At 41.2% G+C, this 12,930-nt stretch overlaps 1 protein-coding gene across 1 annotated transcript; it reads right to left on the bottom strand.

The window, feature by feature from the left end:
- Positions 1-1,526: 1,526 nt before the first annotated feature.
- LOC136365742 (cytochrome P450 2J6-like) lies at positions 1,527-11,726 on the bottom strand. Its single transcript, XM_066326444.1, has 9 exons — positions 11,482-11,726; positions 9,982-10,144; positions 8,308-8,457; positions 7,537-7,697; positions 6,656-6,832; positions 5,103-5,244; positions 3,605-3,792; positions 3,051-3,192; positions 1,527-1,880 (listed from the first exon to the last, which is right to left on the bottom strand). Exons 1-9 carry the CDS (start codon positions 11,647-11,649, stop codon positions 1,702-1,704), a joined length of 1,470 nt encoding a protein of 489 aa, XP_066182541.1. The 5' UTR covers positions 11,650-11,726; the 3' UTR covers positions 1,527-1,701.
- Positions 11,727-12,930: the final 1,204 nt, after the last annotated feature.

Raw genomic sequence — 12,930 nt, 5'->3', positions numbered from 1 at the left:
CATTTGTCCCCTGCACAGTCCTGGCTGGCTGCTCTTCATCTCCCCTGGCTCACTCTGACTTTTCCACACTGATTAACTGCATTCTGGTGATTGCACCTCTCACCCTAGACATGAACTATCTGCACGTATGAAGGCAGCTGCTAAACAGCTTTGCCAAGCCTTTGGGAGAGATGTCAAAGGGAATACATATTGATTTTCTCCTCATACAAGATGGTGCTGGAGGATTGGGAAGAGAGAAGCCTGATAAGGTTTTGTCAGCTGTATGTGCCACAGCTTCCATGAAGAGAATTGAATGCCTGAGGAAGCAGGGGTTAGAGCTGGTTGATAGCTCAGAAGAATAGAAAGGTATCCCTCTAACAAGTGAATTTCCTCCTTTCACTCTTGCCAGGAAAGCTGCTGGCCCATTCTCTTCTCCCCACTCCTTTCAACCCATGACACAACAGGTAAAGAGAACAATGCCATCTAATCCTTGAGGCACACTTGCAATAACAATTGTAAAGCCTTTTCTTCAAGGGAGAAAAGTGGAAGAGCAACAGTAACCCTCACTCTGACCTTGGATTTTAAATCTTATTGGGTGGGTAACAAGGCCAGTCTCACAATGAGAATGGCTTCTGGCTCTTGCCATTCACGAGCCCTGCTTGGGCACTGTTCCTGCCAGCTGCATCTCACACAACTCCTCCCTCAGCAGGCTCAGCTCAGCTGTCAGAAGGCTGCTTGTGTGCAGCTACCCCTCTGCTCATGGAAGTCTCTCAAGAGCTTTGATTCTCCCACAGCTTTCGGGGAACACCACATCACTGTCTGCTGGCTTGCCCCCCCTTTGCAGGCACCCAGCTTTGCTGCACAAGATTGCAAGCTGCCCCTGAACTGTGCTTTTGGGGGTCAATGAGGAGACATGGTCAGCCTAACCTGCTATACATCATTGTCATTACAAACCCTGGTGTGTGAGAGGACTCCCACCTTCACTGAAATGACTCTCCAATGCACTACAACAGTTTGTGTAAAAAAAAAAAAAAAAAAAAAAAAAGGTGTTTCCAGGCCAGCCCACCGGCCCTTATCTGTTTCCACCCACTGGGTTTCATGAGCAGTGAGGCTTCCCTCTGCAATTTCCAGCAGGCAATAGGAGGGATTTACCTTTGCTCCTGGCCTGAGCCATGAGCCTCACAGCCAAATGAAGGGTTGCACTGTTGTCTCTCTGTTATGTCCAGTCTCAAGCAATTATCTGCCTGTGGCTCTTGGCTGAATTGACAAAGCTGCTCCCAGCAAGTTGAGATGCCCCTCGACAGCTTTGTGTTCCCATGCAACCACAGCTGGGAGGTCTGGCAATGCCCAGAGCCACCAGCTCCGGGAACAGCATTCCCACACACCATTCTGGATTTGAGAATGTATGGGAAGACTCCTTAGAATCTGGCTCTGATGTTCCTGCTCCCTCCAGTAAGATTCTGCCAAGTTTCTAGTAAGATTAGACAGAGCAATAATTGTCTCCATTTATTTAATTTGTAACACAGCAGAAAAAAAAATACAGACACTTTCCAGACACAGGAAAACCAGAGTATTTTTCAGGGCTGGCTTCTACGACATGTAACACAACAAGGAGAGATTTGCACTGAATTTAAGATACAAATGAGAACTGTAAACCTGCACAAATACCAGCACACTACTAAACCTGTGTCTTTGCCTCTTAAATCTCTAATGCTGAGTAACCTAGCGCAGAACTGCACAGAGCTTGTATGGATGGGGTTTCATGGTGCCCCCAAAGATAATGTCTGTGTTGATTTCCTTAACTCCTTCTGGTACAGTGAACTTGAATTTCTGCAAGAGACTGCAGAAGATGATGAAAAGCTCCATCTTGGCCATCGTCTCTCCCAGACAAGCACGGTGACCTGCAAGGGGTGAACAGAAAGAGAAATCAGTCCCCATCAAGGTCTGTAACCAGCAGCTGTTCCCCAGATTTTCACAGGGGCATTGCTCATCAAGGAACAAAGAGCTTTGCTGAATTTGACAATTTCCTCTCAGACTGAACTGGACACACAACTGAGATATCTGCTATTCATCCTTGCAGGATTTGCCCTGATTCTAGAAAAGATATGAGAGATGCTTCTCAGAAGTTTCATTCTTGCTTCCTAATCTATAGGACTCCTTAACTTTATGAAAGGGATTTCAGTCTTTTGATTCCAAATAAAAACAACAAGAAAGCATCTTTAGGTTCCCTCACAGTTTCTGCTAAGTTAGAAGGCTGACTTATCTTCCCTATTAGCAGTGAAAAATCAGAAGACAGAGGACATTTTACACCTGATGAAATGTTTTCCTACATAATGGTTTCAGTGAAAACAACCTATTCAAGAAAAATCTCTTCCCAATTTATCAATTAAATCTGTCCAGGATGTAATTCCCAGAGATAGACAGTGACAAACTCTGAAATGCAGTGGTCAGGTCATTCAATTTGGATGTGAGAAACCAATTCCTCTTCTGCCCAATTTAGACCAGAAACCTGAGCTTCACATTTTCACATCTCAGCTGACAGCTATGACAACCAGGCTATTCCATCCTGCCCTGATCCTCAAGAGCTTTTGTTTGTTTAAGCTTCCACAGCTCACACAGTGGTGAGTGATTCCAAAAGCCCCACAGGAAAGACATAGACTTCTGAATGTATTTGATCCAGCTTCTGGATCTTCCATTCATCTCTCTGCACTGATGAATATTGAATTCTTTATACAAAATAAATCAGCTGCAGCACAGCAGCCTGCCACAGAATATCCACTGTAATGGCGTAATTCAGCATATACAAGGGAGGACTAAGGGCAACAGTGTAAGGATTCACGTTCCTAAGTAATTGGGAATTCTGGGACCTTACTCATTTTATCTTTTCTGCATTTTTACAAAAATATAAAATCAAGTGTTTATACAATTGCCAAACAACTTATTTTTGCAGTCAAGCATTTTTCTGGGCTCCTGCAGTTTCGGGTTACACCTCCCCTTTGGCCTTCTCCACAATGGCAATAACAGAGCTTCATCTAACCCACATACCTGGGCTCAGTTCTCAATGCACTCACCTGCTGAGAAGGCTAAGAAGGCCTCTCGAGTCACAAAATTTCCACCCTTGTCCAAGAAATGGCCAGGGTTGAACTGGTGAGGTGTCTCCCAATAGGCAGGGTCAAAAAGAGTAGAGTCTATATTTGCCATAATCAGAGTGCCCTGAAAGGAAGATACAGTTGACACAGTTCTGTCTCTCACACATCAAGAAAAAAAGGACACAAACAGATTCCAGCTATGATTCTGCACACGGAAAGGCAGCAGAAATGAAAGATTACATAATTAGGGAAAAACAACAATCTCAAGGGTTCTGAGGGGTTTTTTTTTCCTCAAAAAATAAATAAGCAAAGTAATTTCAGTATTTTGTGTTCAGGGATTTCCCTGCCGTATTGCTCCGTGTCTCTTTTTCCAGTCCGTTAGCAAACACCACAGAACATGTGGTCTGCAGTTCTCTAGCACCTTATCCTAAATCTAGTGAAATGATCTTCCTGTTGTGAGCTGGAGGGGAAAGGGTTTAATGGTAAACCTTTACTCACGGCCAAAGATCACATTGGCATAGAAGGGATATCTGTACCTTTGGAGCATGATACCCCAAAACAGTGGTATCCTTCACTACTTCTCTGGGAATGGTGACTAAAACAATGCTGCTGAAGCGCAGGATCTCATGCACCACAGCATTTGTGTACGGCAGCTGCTTCCGATCCTCGTAGCAGATGAGATGGGAGGGACTCAGAACAGCATCCAGCTCTCTCTGGACTTTGTCTAAAAGAAATTTAAATATCCATTATAGATATAAGGACACTGTTTTGCATGAATCAGAGCTTTCATTTCCGTTTAGGAGTATAGTAGTGATAGAAAAAATTACAATATGTAAATAATTTATACTTACCATATCATAAAGTGTAAATGCATTTATACAACCAGCCAGTTACAATTTTACTACACTCTGTTTCCTAGTTGATAGGCTCTATGCTCAGACCCTCTTTCCACAAGCCCAACAGCTTTATAGAGCATTATATTTAAAGAAGAGGGAGAAAACTGTAAGTATAGCAAGAACTTCTTATTAAGAGATCGATTCAGTTAAGCTGTTGATTTTACTCCAGGTCAACACAGACTCACAGCACACTAATGAGGGTGTTGCAAGCAAGCCATCACATTAAGCTGATACATGTCAAATGCTGTGAACTGAAACAGGATCATATTACTAAACCATCACCAGGTGTTAATCTCTTTGGGCTGCTATCTAAGCTTCAGTAACTAACACACATTATACAGTCTCAGATGGTTTGGGGTCAGATTTCATACTTAAAACTTAGGCTAGTAAGTTAAGAGGCATTTTTTTTCTCTATAATTTATCAGAATTTGAAATGTGTGCGTTTGCACAGGACTCTGTTCTTCTAGCATTCTAGCACCACAAGCATGAAAAGAATTTCTAGCCCTCAGCCTGAGAGTCAAGAACATATACTCGGCTTAGTAATTCATCACCTCTGAAAACCCTCTACCAAATCATCCAAAAATGCTGAAACTAGTGTGCAACTATGCTCTTGTTCAGAATTTCTGTATTATCTTTGTCTTCCCATTATTGCCTTCCTTCTCTGTTTAACATTCCCATATATTAGAATAAATACATGTATTTTACAGAAATTTAACTGATGTCTCAGTTAATGAACTCAAATCATATAACCTTATTACACATGCTGGATACCAGGAGAGCATCAGTTTTCCTTACTCAAACTCTTATTTCACCTCGTGTTTTTTCAGCCTGTATCTTCCATTATATGCTTACAGTGCTGAAACATTCTGACAAAAATCAACAAGACCAAATGCAGTATCAGAAGCTGAATAATCCTGAAATTCATTTAAAATCTCTGAATTTTTTTAGTATATGGACTTATTAAAAGCGAAGCTCAGAAATTATCTTTTAAAAAAACCCTTGATCTTAAAACCCCCCTTGATCTTAGCTAAAAAAACAAAAACAAAACCAAAAAAAACCAAAACAAACAAACAAACAAAAAAGTGTAACAGAAAATTACTCGATTTGAATCATATCCATGCATGTGTGTACAACTCACCTTGGATGTCAGGATAAACCAACATAAAGAGCAGAGCCCAGCGTAGAGTGGTGGCTGTGGTCTCTGAGCCACCCAGGAAAAGGTCAAAAACAGATTGCACCATGTTATCCTCATTGAATGTAGAATTGGGGATTTTTTTAGCCTACAAGTGTCAATGGGAAAGGCAAAATGGGGTATAGCTGTGTTACAGCACTGAGACAGACAGTGATCACTGTATCTAAAGGAACACCATTTCTAGAGGACAGAGAAAATACAGATACTTCAACAGAACCCAGATACAGGCAAATACTTTAATCAAATGAGTGTGCTGATATCGTTAAATTACAGGCGCTGTTGAATGTATCAGGTGTATGAGTCCCATTATGCTGCCTTCTAAAGTGGCATGTTGACTTCTGTTAGCTTCCACTGCAGGAAAACACATTTCAGGGTAGTTTTATCCCACCCATACCACTGTCACCACATTTGCTGATTTCAGTAATCTATCTAATATATCATGTTATCCTTTTAAAGATTTGTGGTTTTTTTCAGAGCAGAGACTGCCAACATTTTAAGATTGTCATGTTGCTCATACAGCACTACTAAGAACAAAAATAATACAACAAGGCAAAAAGAACCAGAATTAGGCTGCCATCTAAATACCTGCACCTTTTCAAGGTCCTCCCTACTGCCCAGCCCTCACTAAGGATTCCATAGTGTTGGGAAAGATGGGACAGGAAAGGCTTATGGATATGATTGTCTGTCTGATAAGAAATATTGGAGATATAAAATCTGTGAGTGAAATAGAAATGAAGGCCAGCTTTGAGATGTAGGCATGGCAGGCAGGAAGACAGTGATTAACTGGAGATAAGATGAAGGACAGAAAACAAAAGGACCCAAGAATGCAGTCCATCTCCACCCTGCCAAGGCATCACAGAAAAAGTAGATAAGAAGAGTGGTCTTTAGAGTTTAGAATAGAAGATGATATGGTAATTTAGTAGTTCTTATAGGTTGCATGCAAAGTTTGCAGGTTTTGTATCTTGCGCCCATTGGTCACTGTAAATTAGAATATTCAACACAAAAGGAGATATAATGTGTTGGAACAAGGTCCTCACTCTCTTTTCCCTGCTCTTCTCTCTTACTCCTCTTACCTCTTACCCTCTTGCCTCTTCGCCCTTTCTCTTGCCCGCTGTCTCCCTCTGCTTCTCCTAACTCCCTCTCTCCTACCACTCTGACCCTGGCACTCTTCTTACCTCCCTTACCTCATACCCCAATCTCTCTCTCCCTCTCTTTTTAAGGGCTTCCCTTCAGCCGAGGCTGGTGGCTGAAAGCAGGCCTCTTTACCCACGACCCTTGCAATAAAACCACGTGTTTCTAGAATATCTCAGATCTGCAGAGTTCCTTTGTCCCTGCCATCCATGGAAGCCCTTACACCATATTATGATAACAAACCAATATAAATAATGTATACTTCTAGATACTGCAGAGCTCTGCAGTAATGTTGTTGTGGACAGACAACGGGGGGAAGGGGCAGGGAACCCATCATGGATGGATCTGTGTCAGCATTAATTACTCACCTTCTCTATCTGCTTCAGGTAAAAGTCAATGAAATCTTCTGGTTCATCTATTCTGCCTTTTTCCCTGTGCCTTTTGATTTCCTGCCTTACAAAGGAACGAACAAAATCCCGGGAAAGTCTTGCTTTATGTTGAGGTCCTGGGAGGAGCTCTGCAAGCCATGGGAACACTTCACACATCTGGGGAGCAAGAATTCATCACAGAAGCATTTAGTGACACTGTAGAGAAGCCTTGTGAGAGAGATATAGCATGGACATTTTTGGTGCTAATTTTGCTGATTTAATTTCTCTGGGAAAAATCCTGTGGCATCCAAAAAGCAATGTTTAGTACATATGGAGTACATAAATACACATTAAAACTACAAATTAGGAACAGCACAGTTTCCATCCTGGATTTTTTTCCCCATCCTTACTGCATAACTCCATTTGTATTTGTCCTGTTAATTCACCAACAAAATAATCTACTTTTGCAGATAGATGTAACATGTGTCAATATTAATAAACCTAATGTTAATAAATATTTATGTCTATCCCCTTAGCATTAAAAAAATATTTTTCTTTCATTTTCACAGAGTATCACCTTTTCACCTTAACAATACTGGTATTTCCATTACAGAAAAGGTCATCATGCCAAGCCCATTATCTTTCCTTAGACATTCTAATAAAGATTATTAATAGAACCTTTATTATTGAGTCATGTCAAACCCAAAGCGCTGTAGGTCCAGTTCATATTCACAGTCAGAATATTCATCATTATTCAATACTTTATTATATACATACTGATATAATTGTATTGCAATAAATAATGAGCTCAATAATCAAATAAGTTGCATATTAGTAATATTCTAATAAGTAATATATAATCTCATAAGTAATATTCTCACAAAATAAGCATGGCTGTTTGCAAAAGCCACTATACAATTGAAGGCTTCAATCAGCTGGTGGAAGGTTTTATCGTCTAGGGAGAAGCGATGTCCAAAAACCACAGCAGAAATCACATTGGAGACAGCATGGACAATGGGGAAGGAAGGGTCAACAGCTTCTCCTGCAGACAGAGAAAAACATTCATCTCTAAAGCACTTTCTTCTCCTCCTTTACTATCTGGCAGAAAAGATTGCAGTGACATTTTATAATAGATGTCCCTTGTGATATTTACTGTTACTCAGAAACACCCCAAATTCACTAGGAAAAGTGACGAAACTCACTCAGAAATGAGGACAGGAAAGCCTCAAATCTTTAACCACTGGCCTTGGGTTTGGTTTTTTTTTAATTTGCTTTCCTTTTTTCTTTCTTTTTCCTTCTTTCCTTTTCAATCTCAATCTTGGTGTTCATCCCAAAATACAAACTGCTGAGGTCCAACTATACAATAATCTCGAGGGTTCTGAGAGTTTTTTTCCTTAAAAACTAAATGAGCAAAGAAACTTCAGTATTTTAGGTTCAGGGATTTCCTTGCTGTATTGCTTCATGTTTCTTCTCCCAGTCTGTTAGCAAACACCACAGAACATGTGGTCTGCAGTTCTCTAGCACCTTACCCTAGATCTGCAAATCTAAGGTGTGCTCCAAATCCATTCCATTCTGTAACAAAAGTAGTCTTTACCCTCAGAGTCAAGCAGGCTGTGTTGTGTCTGCCCCCAAGCACTGTGTCAATGCCATACCCTCTTTGTCTCTGAAGAACTCGACCAGGTAACGAGCCTCGGTTTGTATCCCACGCTCCATTCCTTTATTCCCCATTCCCAGTTTTCGGAGGGTTCCAATTCCAAAATGCCTCTGCTGTTTCCAGATGAGACCATTTGAGATCAAGATACCTTTAGCCACCAAGAATGAATTTTATGTCATATTAAAGTTCATACAATTGTAAATGATAAACACAGTAGGAGTCATCTTCTCATCATGCTGTCACTCAAAGAGGAGGGACACATCAGGGCAGTGTTCTTTGACTTGAATGTTGTTAGAGCCAAAGAAAACATCTTGGTTAAGATATTCCCATCCCTGCAAAAGCCCCACTTGAATCTCTGGACTCACACACCAGCTTTCCAAACCTAATCCTATTTTTTCTGGAGCATTTGTCTGCTCTTTGAGGGATCCTGTTCTACCAGGATCTTTACACCAAATATTGAGTTCTCATCCTGGAAACATCCCTTCTGGAAAGACAATGAAGCCAGGGCAAGAACAACCCAGCCAAAATGAGAAGGAAAAATAGGCTTTAGCCCACCTGCAAACAACTTCTTAGGACCAAGAGTTCCTGTGGGACAGAAAGGAATCCCAGGCTGCGCTACTGTGAATCTGTGTTCTCGCAGAGACCATCCAGCATGAACAATTTCATCTGCTTGGTGGGGAAATTCCCTCCACCAGTCTAGCCTGCACTTCCCCTGGGAAAGCCAGCTTGCTCCCTGAGACAGCTGCTTCACTGCAGAGCGGGATAACTCTCCCCTGTTCCCTCTGCTGTCCTGGGAACTAGAGACAGGCAGGTGGTATTTGTGTTGCAGATATCACAAACTTGCAGCTGAGCTGCAGCTGTTTGTTAAAACCATCCCTGCAACAATTTGTGAGTTTTAGGGCACTTGTCACAACCCAGCTACTTTTCTCCACAGCACCCAGATAAAAAGTGGCAATACAGATTCTTCCAAACGAACTGAAATGGCCCCAGACTTAAAAATCTCTATACCTTAAAGTGTTTTTTCTCTACTTACATTAGCTAGTATTACAAATTAAAGCTTTCCAGAGCGCAGCTCAAATGAAACAAATCCTGACTGAGGGTAAAGGCATCTGCTGTACATTCTCTGCATAAGAGGCTGATGGAAACAAGATCAATTATTTCTGTTTTAAACACGTCACTGTCTTTATTCTCCACCTACTGTGATTCAGCAGTGTTTGTGATAGCACAATACAATCCTTTGAACACTCTGGCTAATAAATTTAAAGCTCCACTGACTTTCCTGTGACTTTGTACTTCAGAACAAGACTAGATCAAAGCTCTATATATGCTTTCCTTACAGCAACCTTTGCTTTAAACAAACAACTGGGAGCATAAAGGTTTACTTTAGCCTCAGCTTGAAGAGGAAGGCTGCAGGCTCAGGATTATTTCAAATCAGACACACAGACAGCACTAAGAATGGACAAACAAGACCATGCTGCTCTGATAAGATTCTGAAATACATGTGTTACAGCAGGATTTGGAGACCACTTAGGTTGATGCTTCAAAATTATATGATTCAACTTGAGCAGACAGAAAAAGTCAGCTAGGAACTAGGGATTTTTCAGTAAGAAAAACACAAGAGGAAACAAAGAAAATCAAGGATGAAGTCTTTCCACAGACATGAACATCTTACCATTTCCATCTGCCATTTTGTTGAAAATGTAGGTCTGCAGTCGCCCTGAAACATCCTCCGAGTTGTTGGTGAGACCATTCTTCACAGCTTGGAACCCATAGAGCACCAGCATAGGTCTGTGACCCATCCACAGGGTGCAGATATTGCCATAGGTTTTTGCTAGCTGTAGGTAAGATCAGTGCCAAAATAATACCCATGGGAGAAACATGAAGGAACATGCACAGATGATGGGCTGCTCTCTTTCACCACAACATTACTCGGGTTCAGGAGGTGAAAAGGGACAGTGTGTGGGATTTGTGGTGGGGGTGCTTTCCGCAGGAAGGGTCTGGGCTCTTCCTGGGAACACACCACCCACAGAAATGTGGGCAATGACAGAATAAATGGTCCTTTTCTAGAACTTGGCCTGGGTTACCTTTGCAATACCAGCCATAGGGTAAATGCCCTTAAGCATTTATGGATCTGTAGAAGGTTTCTTGTGCAATTGCACCTGTCCATTCTTGGTTACATTTTTCAACTACGTATTTCGTTCCCTGAGACAACAACCAGAATTTCTTGAAATTATGAATTCCAGGTGTAAATCCCCTTCTAGTACTTCAGATTTCACATTTCAAAGGCAGGAACTCTTCCCATCTTGTACGGAAATACAGTCAACTGAGACATCCAAGCATAGACCCCATGTCTGGGTAGTGATTGGGACTGCTTTCAGGCAATGCTGTGAGTATTCTGCAAGGATAAAGCCCCTGACACTAGACCAAGCATCAGTACAGGTCTGTCCTCTCAGTGTAATTAACATGTACTCATCAGAAAATTTTAGCATCATGGTCTTTTAAGCTGCCTTCAGCTGCAGCCAGGTACCCTCTGACCTGCAAGCTGCACTTAGCACATAAAGAAAGAGCAATTTGAAAAATGCATTAACACAAAGGGTTCTCTTGTGACATTTTATTTCAGTGTAGGATGTTGAAAACTGAAAGAACCTGTATTAACAGGCTTAGCATGGACCTAATTCTTCCCATCAATTCTTTCTTTTCACCATCATTTACATCTTTGGTTTATCTGCAAAGAGCACATCCCAGACTGGACTTCAGAGAAATAATGGATCGAAGGATTTGGCTGCATATGGGACACAATCTTGTTTCCATTCCATGACAGCAGAAGATATGCTGGTGTGCTTTTCACATCTTCTTAACTCAAGATATCTAGTTTTAAATGATTTTCAATATATGCCTGTGATGGGAAATCTGAGAATCCCTTTTTTCTTTCAGGATCAAAGATTCCGTTAAAAATTACTATGTTCAGTTCTGTTCAAGTCACACACTTATCAGCTTTCAGATGAATTAGACTGTCTGTAGGTTTTTACCTTAACTTGTTTAGGCACTTTATTTCCATAATTCCCCTTCTCTCAGGGTTCTCCCATTTACCACACCAGCCTATCAACAACCATCACCATTTTTTATGTGTTTTGCCTCAATAGCTCTTTAGTTCCCATCTGCAAATACATACCTTTTTCAGGCTCCTGTGATCAGCTTTGAAGTTTATCCACCAGACACTTCCAATGATGGGAAATGGGATTGGTCCAGGAGGAAATCCACGACTCTTCCATTGCAAATTCAGGAACTGTGCACTCAGAAGAAACAAAACCAGGGCTATGAGAATTACACTTATCATCATTTCACACTTCCAAACTTGTATTATAAAACTGTTACAAATCTGTCTGTTGAAATGACTCTGTATTGTTCTTCTTAACTCTTCCCCGTCACACTGAAAATTTCTGAATTTTCACCTCCCTTCTTTCCTACAACGCTTACTGATCCAAGAAAATGAAGATGAATTCCATTCTTGAGTGTTATTTAATACATCACTATGATGCAATATGCTAATAGATACCATTATTTTAAGATCCAGCAGAGGCTGGATAAAAAAAGGTGGGAACCTCAGCCAGAAACATCCCTTTGAGCAATCAGTTTCACGGAATGTGTCACTCAAAATACTGACTACATGCATACCAAGAACTCAGGTACAAAGCTGCAGCTTTCAGATGAGTGCAGGAACACTCATTAGGTATCATTCTTGGGACAGAGATAAAAGGTAGCAGCCAGTAGCCTTGTACAACAGTGGGTACAGTTGCAGACTTGGGAACTAAGAGCAATGAAGTGTTGTAATTTGAGTTTTCACAGTAAACAATACAGATGAACTTCAAATAGCATAGTGAAGAATCAAACATAATTAGTGCTATTGGCAAAAAGTGCTACAGACCTCACATTAAACTCTATTTTAGAGCTGAGTTCTTGTCCCCAGTGAAGCTTTATGAATTAGTTCTGTCTTACCCCAGTCCTGCTCAGCAGAATTAATTCCACAGCCTGTAATTCATTGCTTTGTTTTTAACTCACAGCACCTGAAGCAGCACATGCAAAAGACCTCCTCAACACAAAAATAATCCCTACAAACAGGAGCAATTCTTAGAAGATTTCTAGAGCACAACTAGTGGAATAGGCTGTTTGGGATGCTGGTACCAAGCTGCCTTATGGAAAAACAGCAGACCTTATAGGGAAGGGGCTGTGCAGTTCTCCCGAAAGGAATATCTTTAATTCCATCAGACAGGGTGAGTCAAAACACCAGCAAAAGGCTGCAGAAGACAAGGAACACCATGTGTGCTGACTGCTTGCCCAAAATTATACATAGCCCTGCAGAAAGAACACAAGAAGGCAATTACTGATCCTAAGTGCTGTTTCCAACACACCCCTGCAATCTTGCCCTGTGCTTTCTCTGAGGCTGTTGCTCCTCACACAAGCAGAGATATCCCTGTGGACTGTCATTCTGTCTCAAGGTTTGCTGTCGAAAAAAACTCAACTCGTCCTCACAACTCCACTGCATAATCCATTTGTGTTATTTACCAGCTGGCAGAAAGGACATCAGGCATAATTTGAAAGCTCTTTTCACATTTTATTCATT

The sequence above is a fragment of the Sylvia atricapilla genome, chromosome 10 (genome assembly GCF_009819655.1).
Source record: "Sylvia atricapilla isolate bSylAtr1 chromosome 10, bSylAtr1.pri, whole genome shotgun sequence".
NCBI classification, from domain to species: Eukaryota; Metazoa; Chordata; class Aves; order Passeriformes; family Sylviidae; genus Sylvia; species Sylvia atricapilla.
This window is presented reverse-complemented; position numbering and strand designations above follow the sequence as displayed.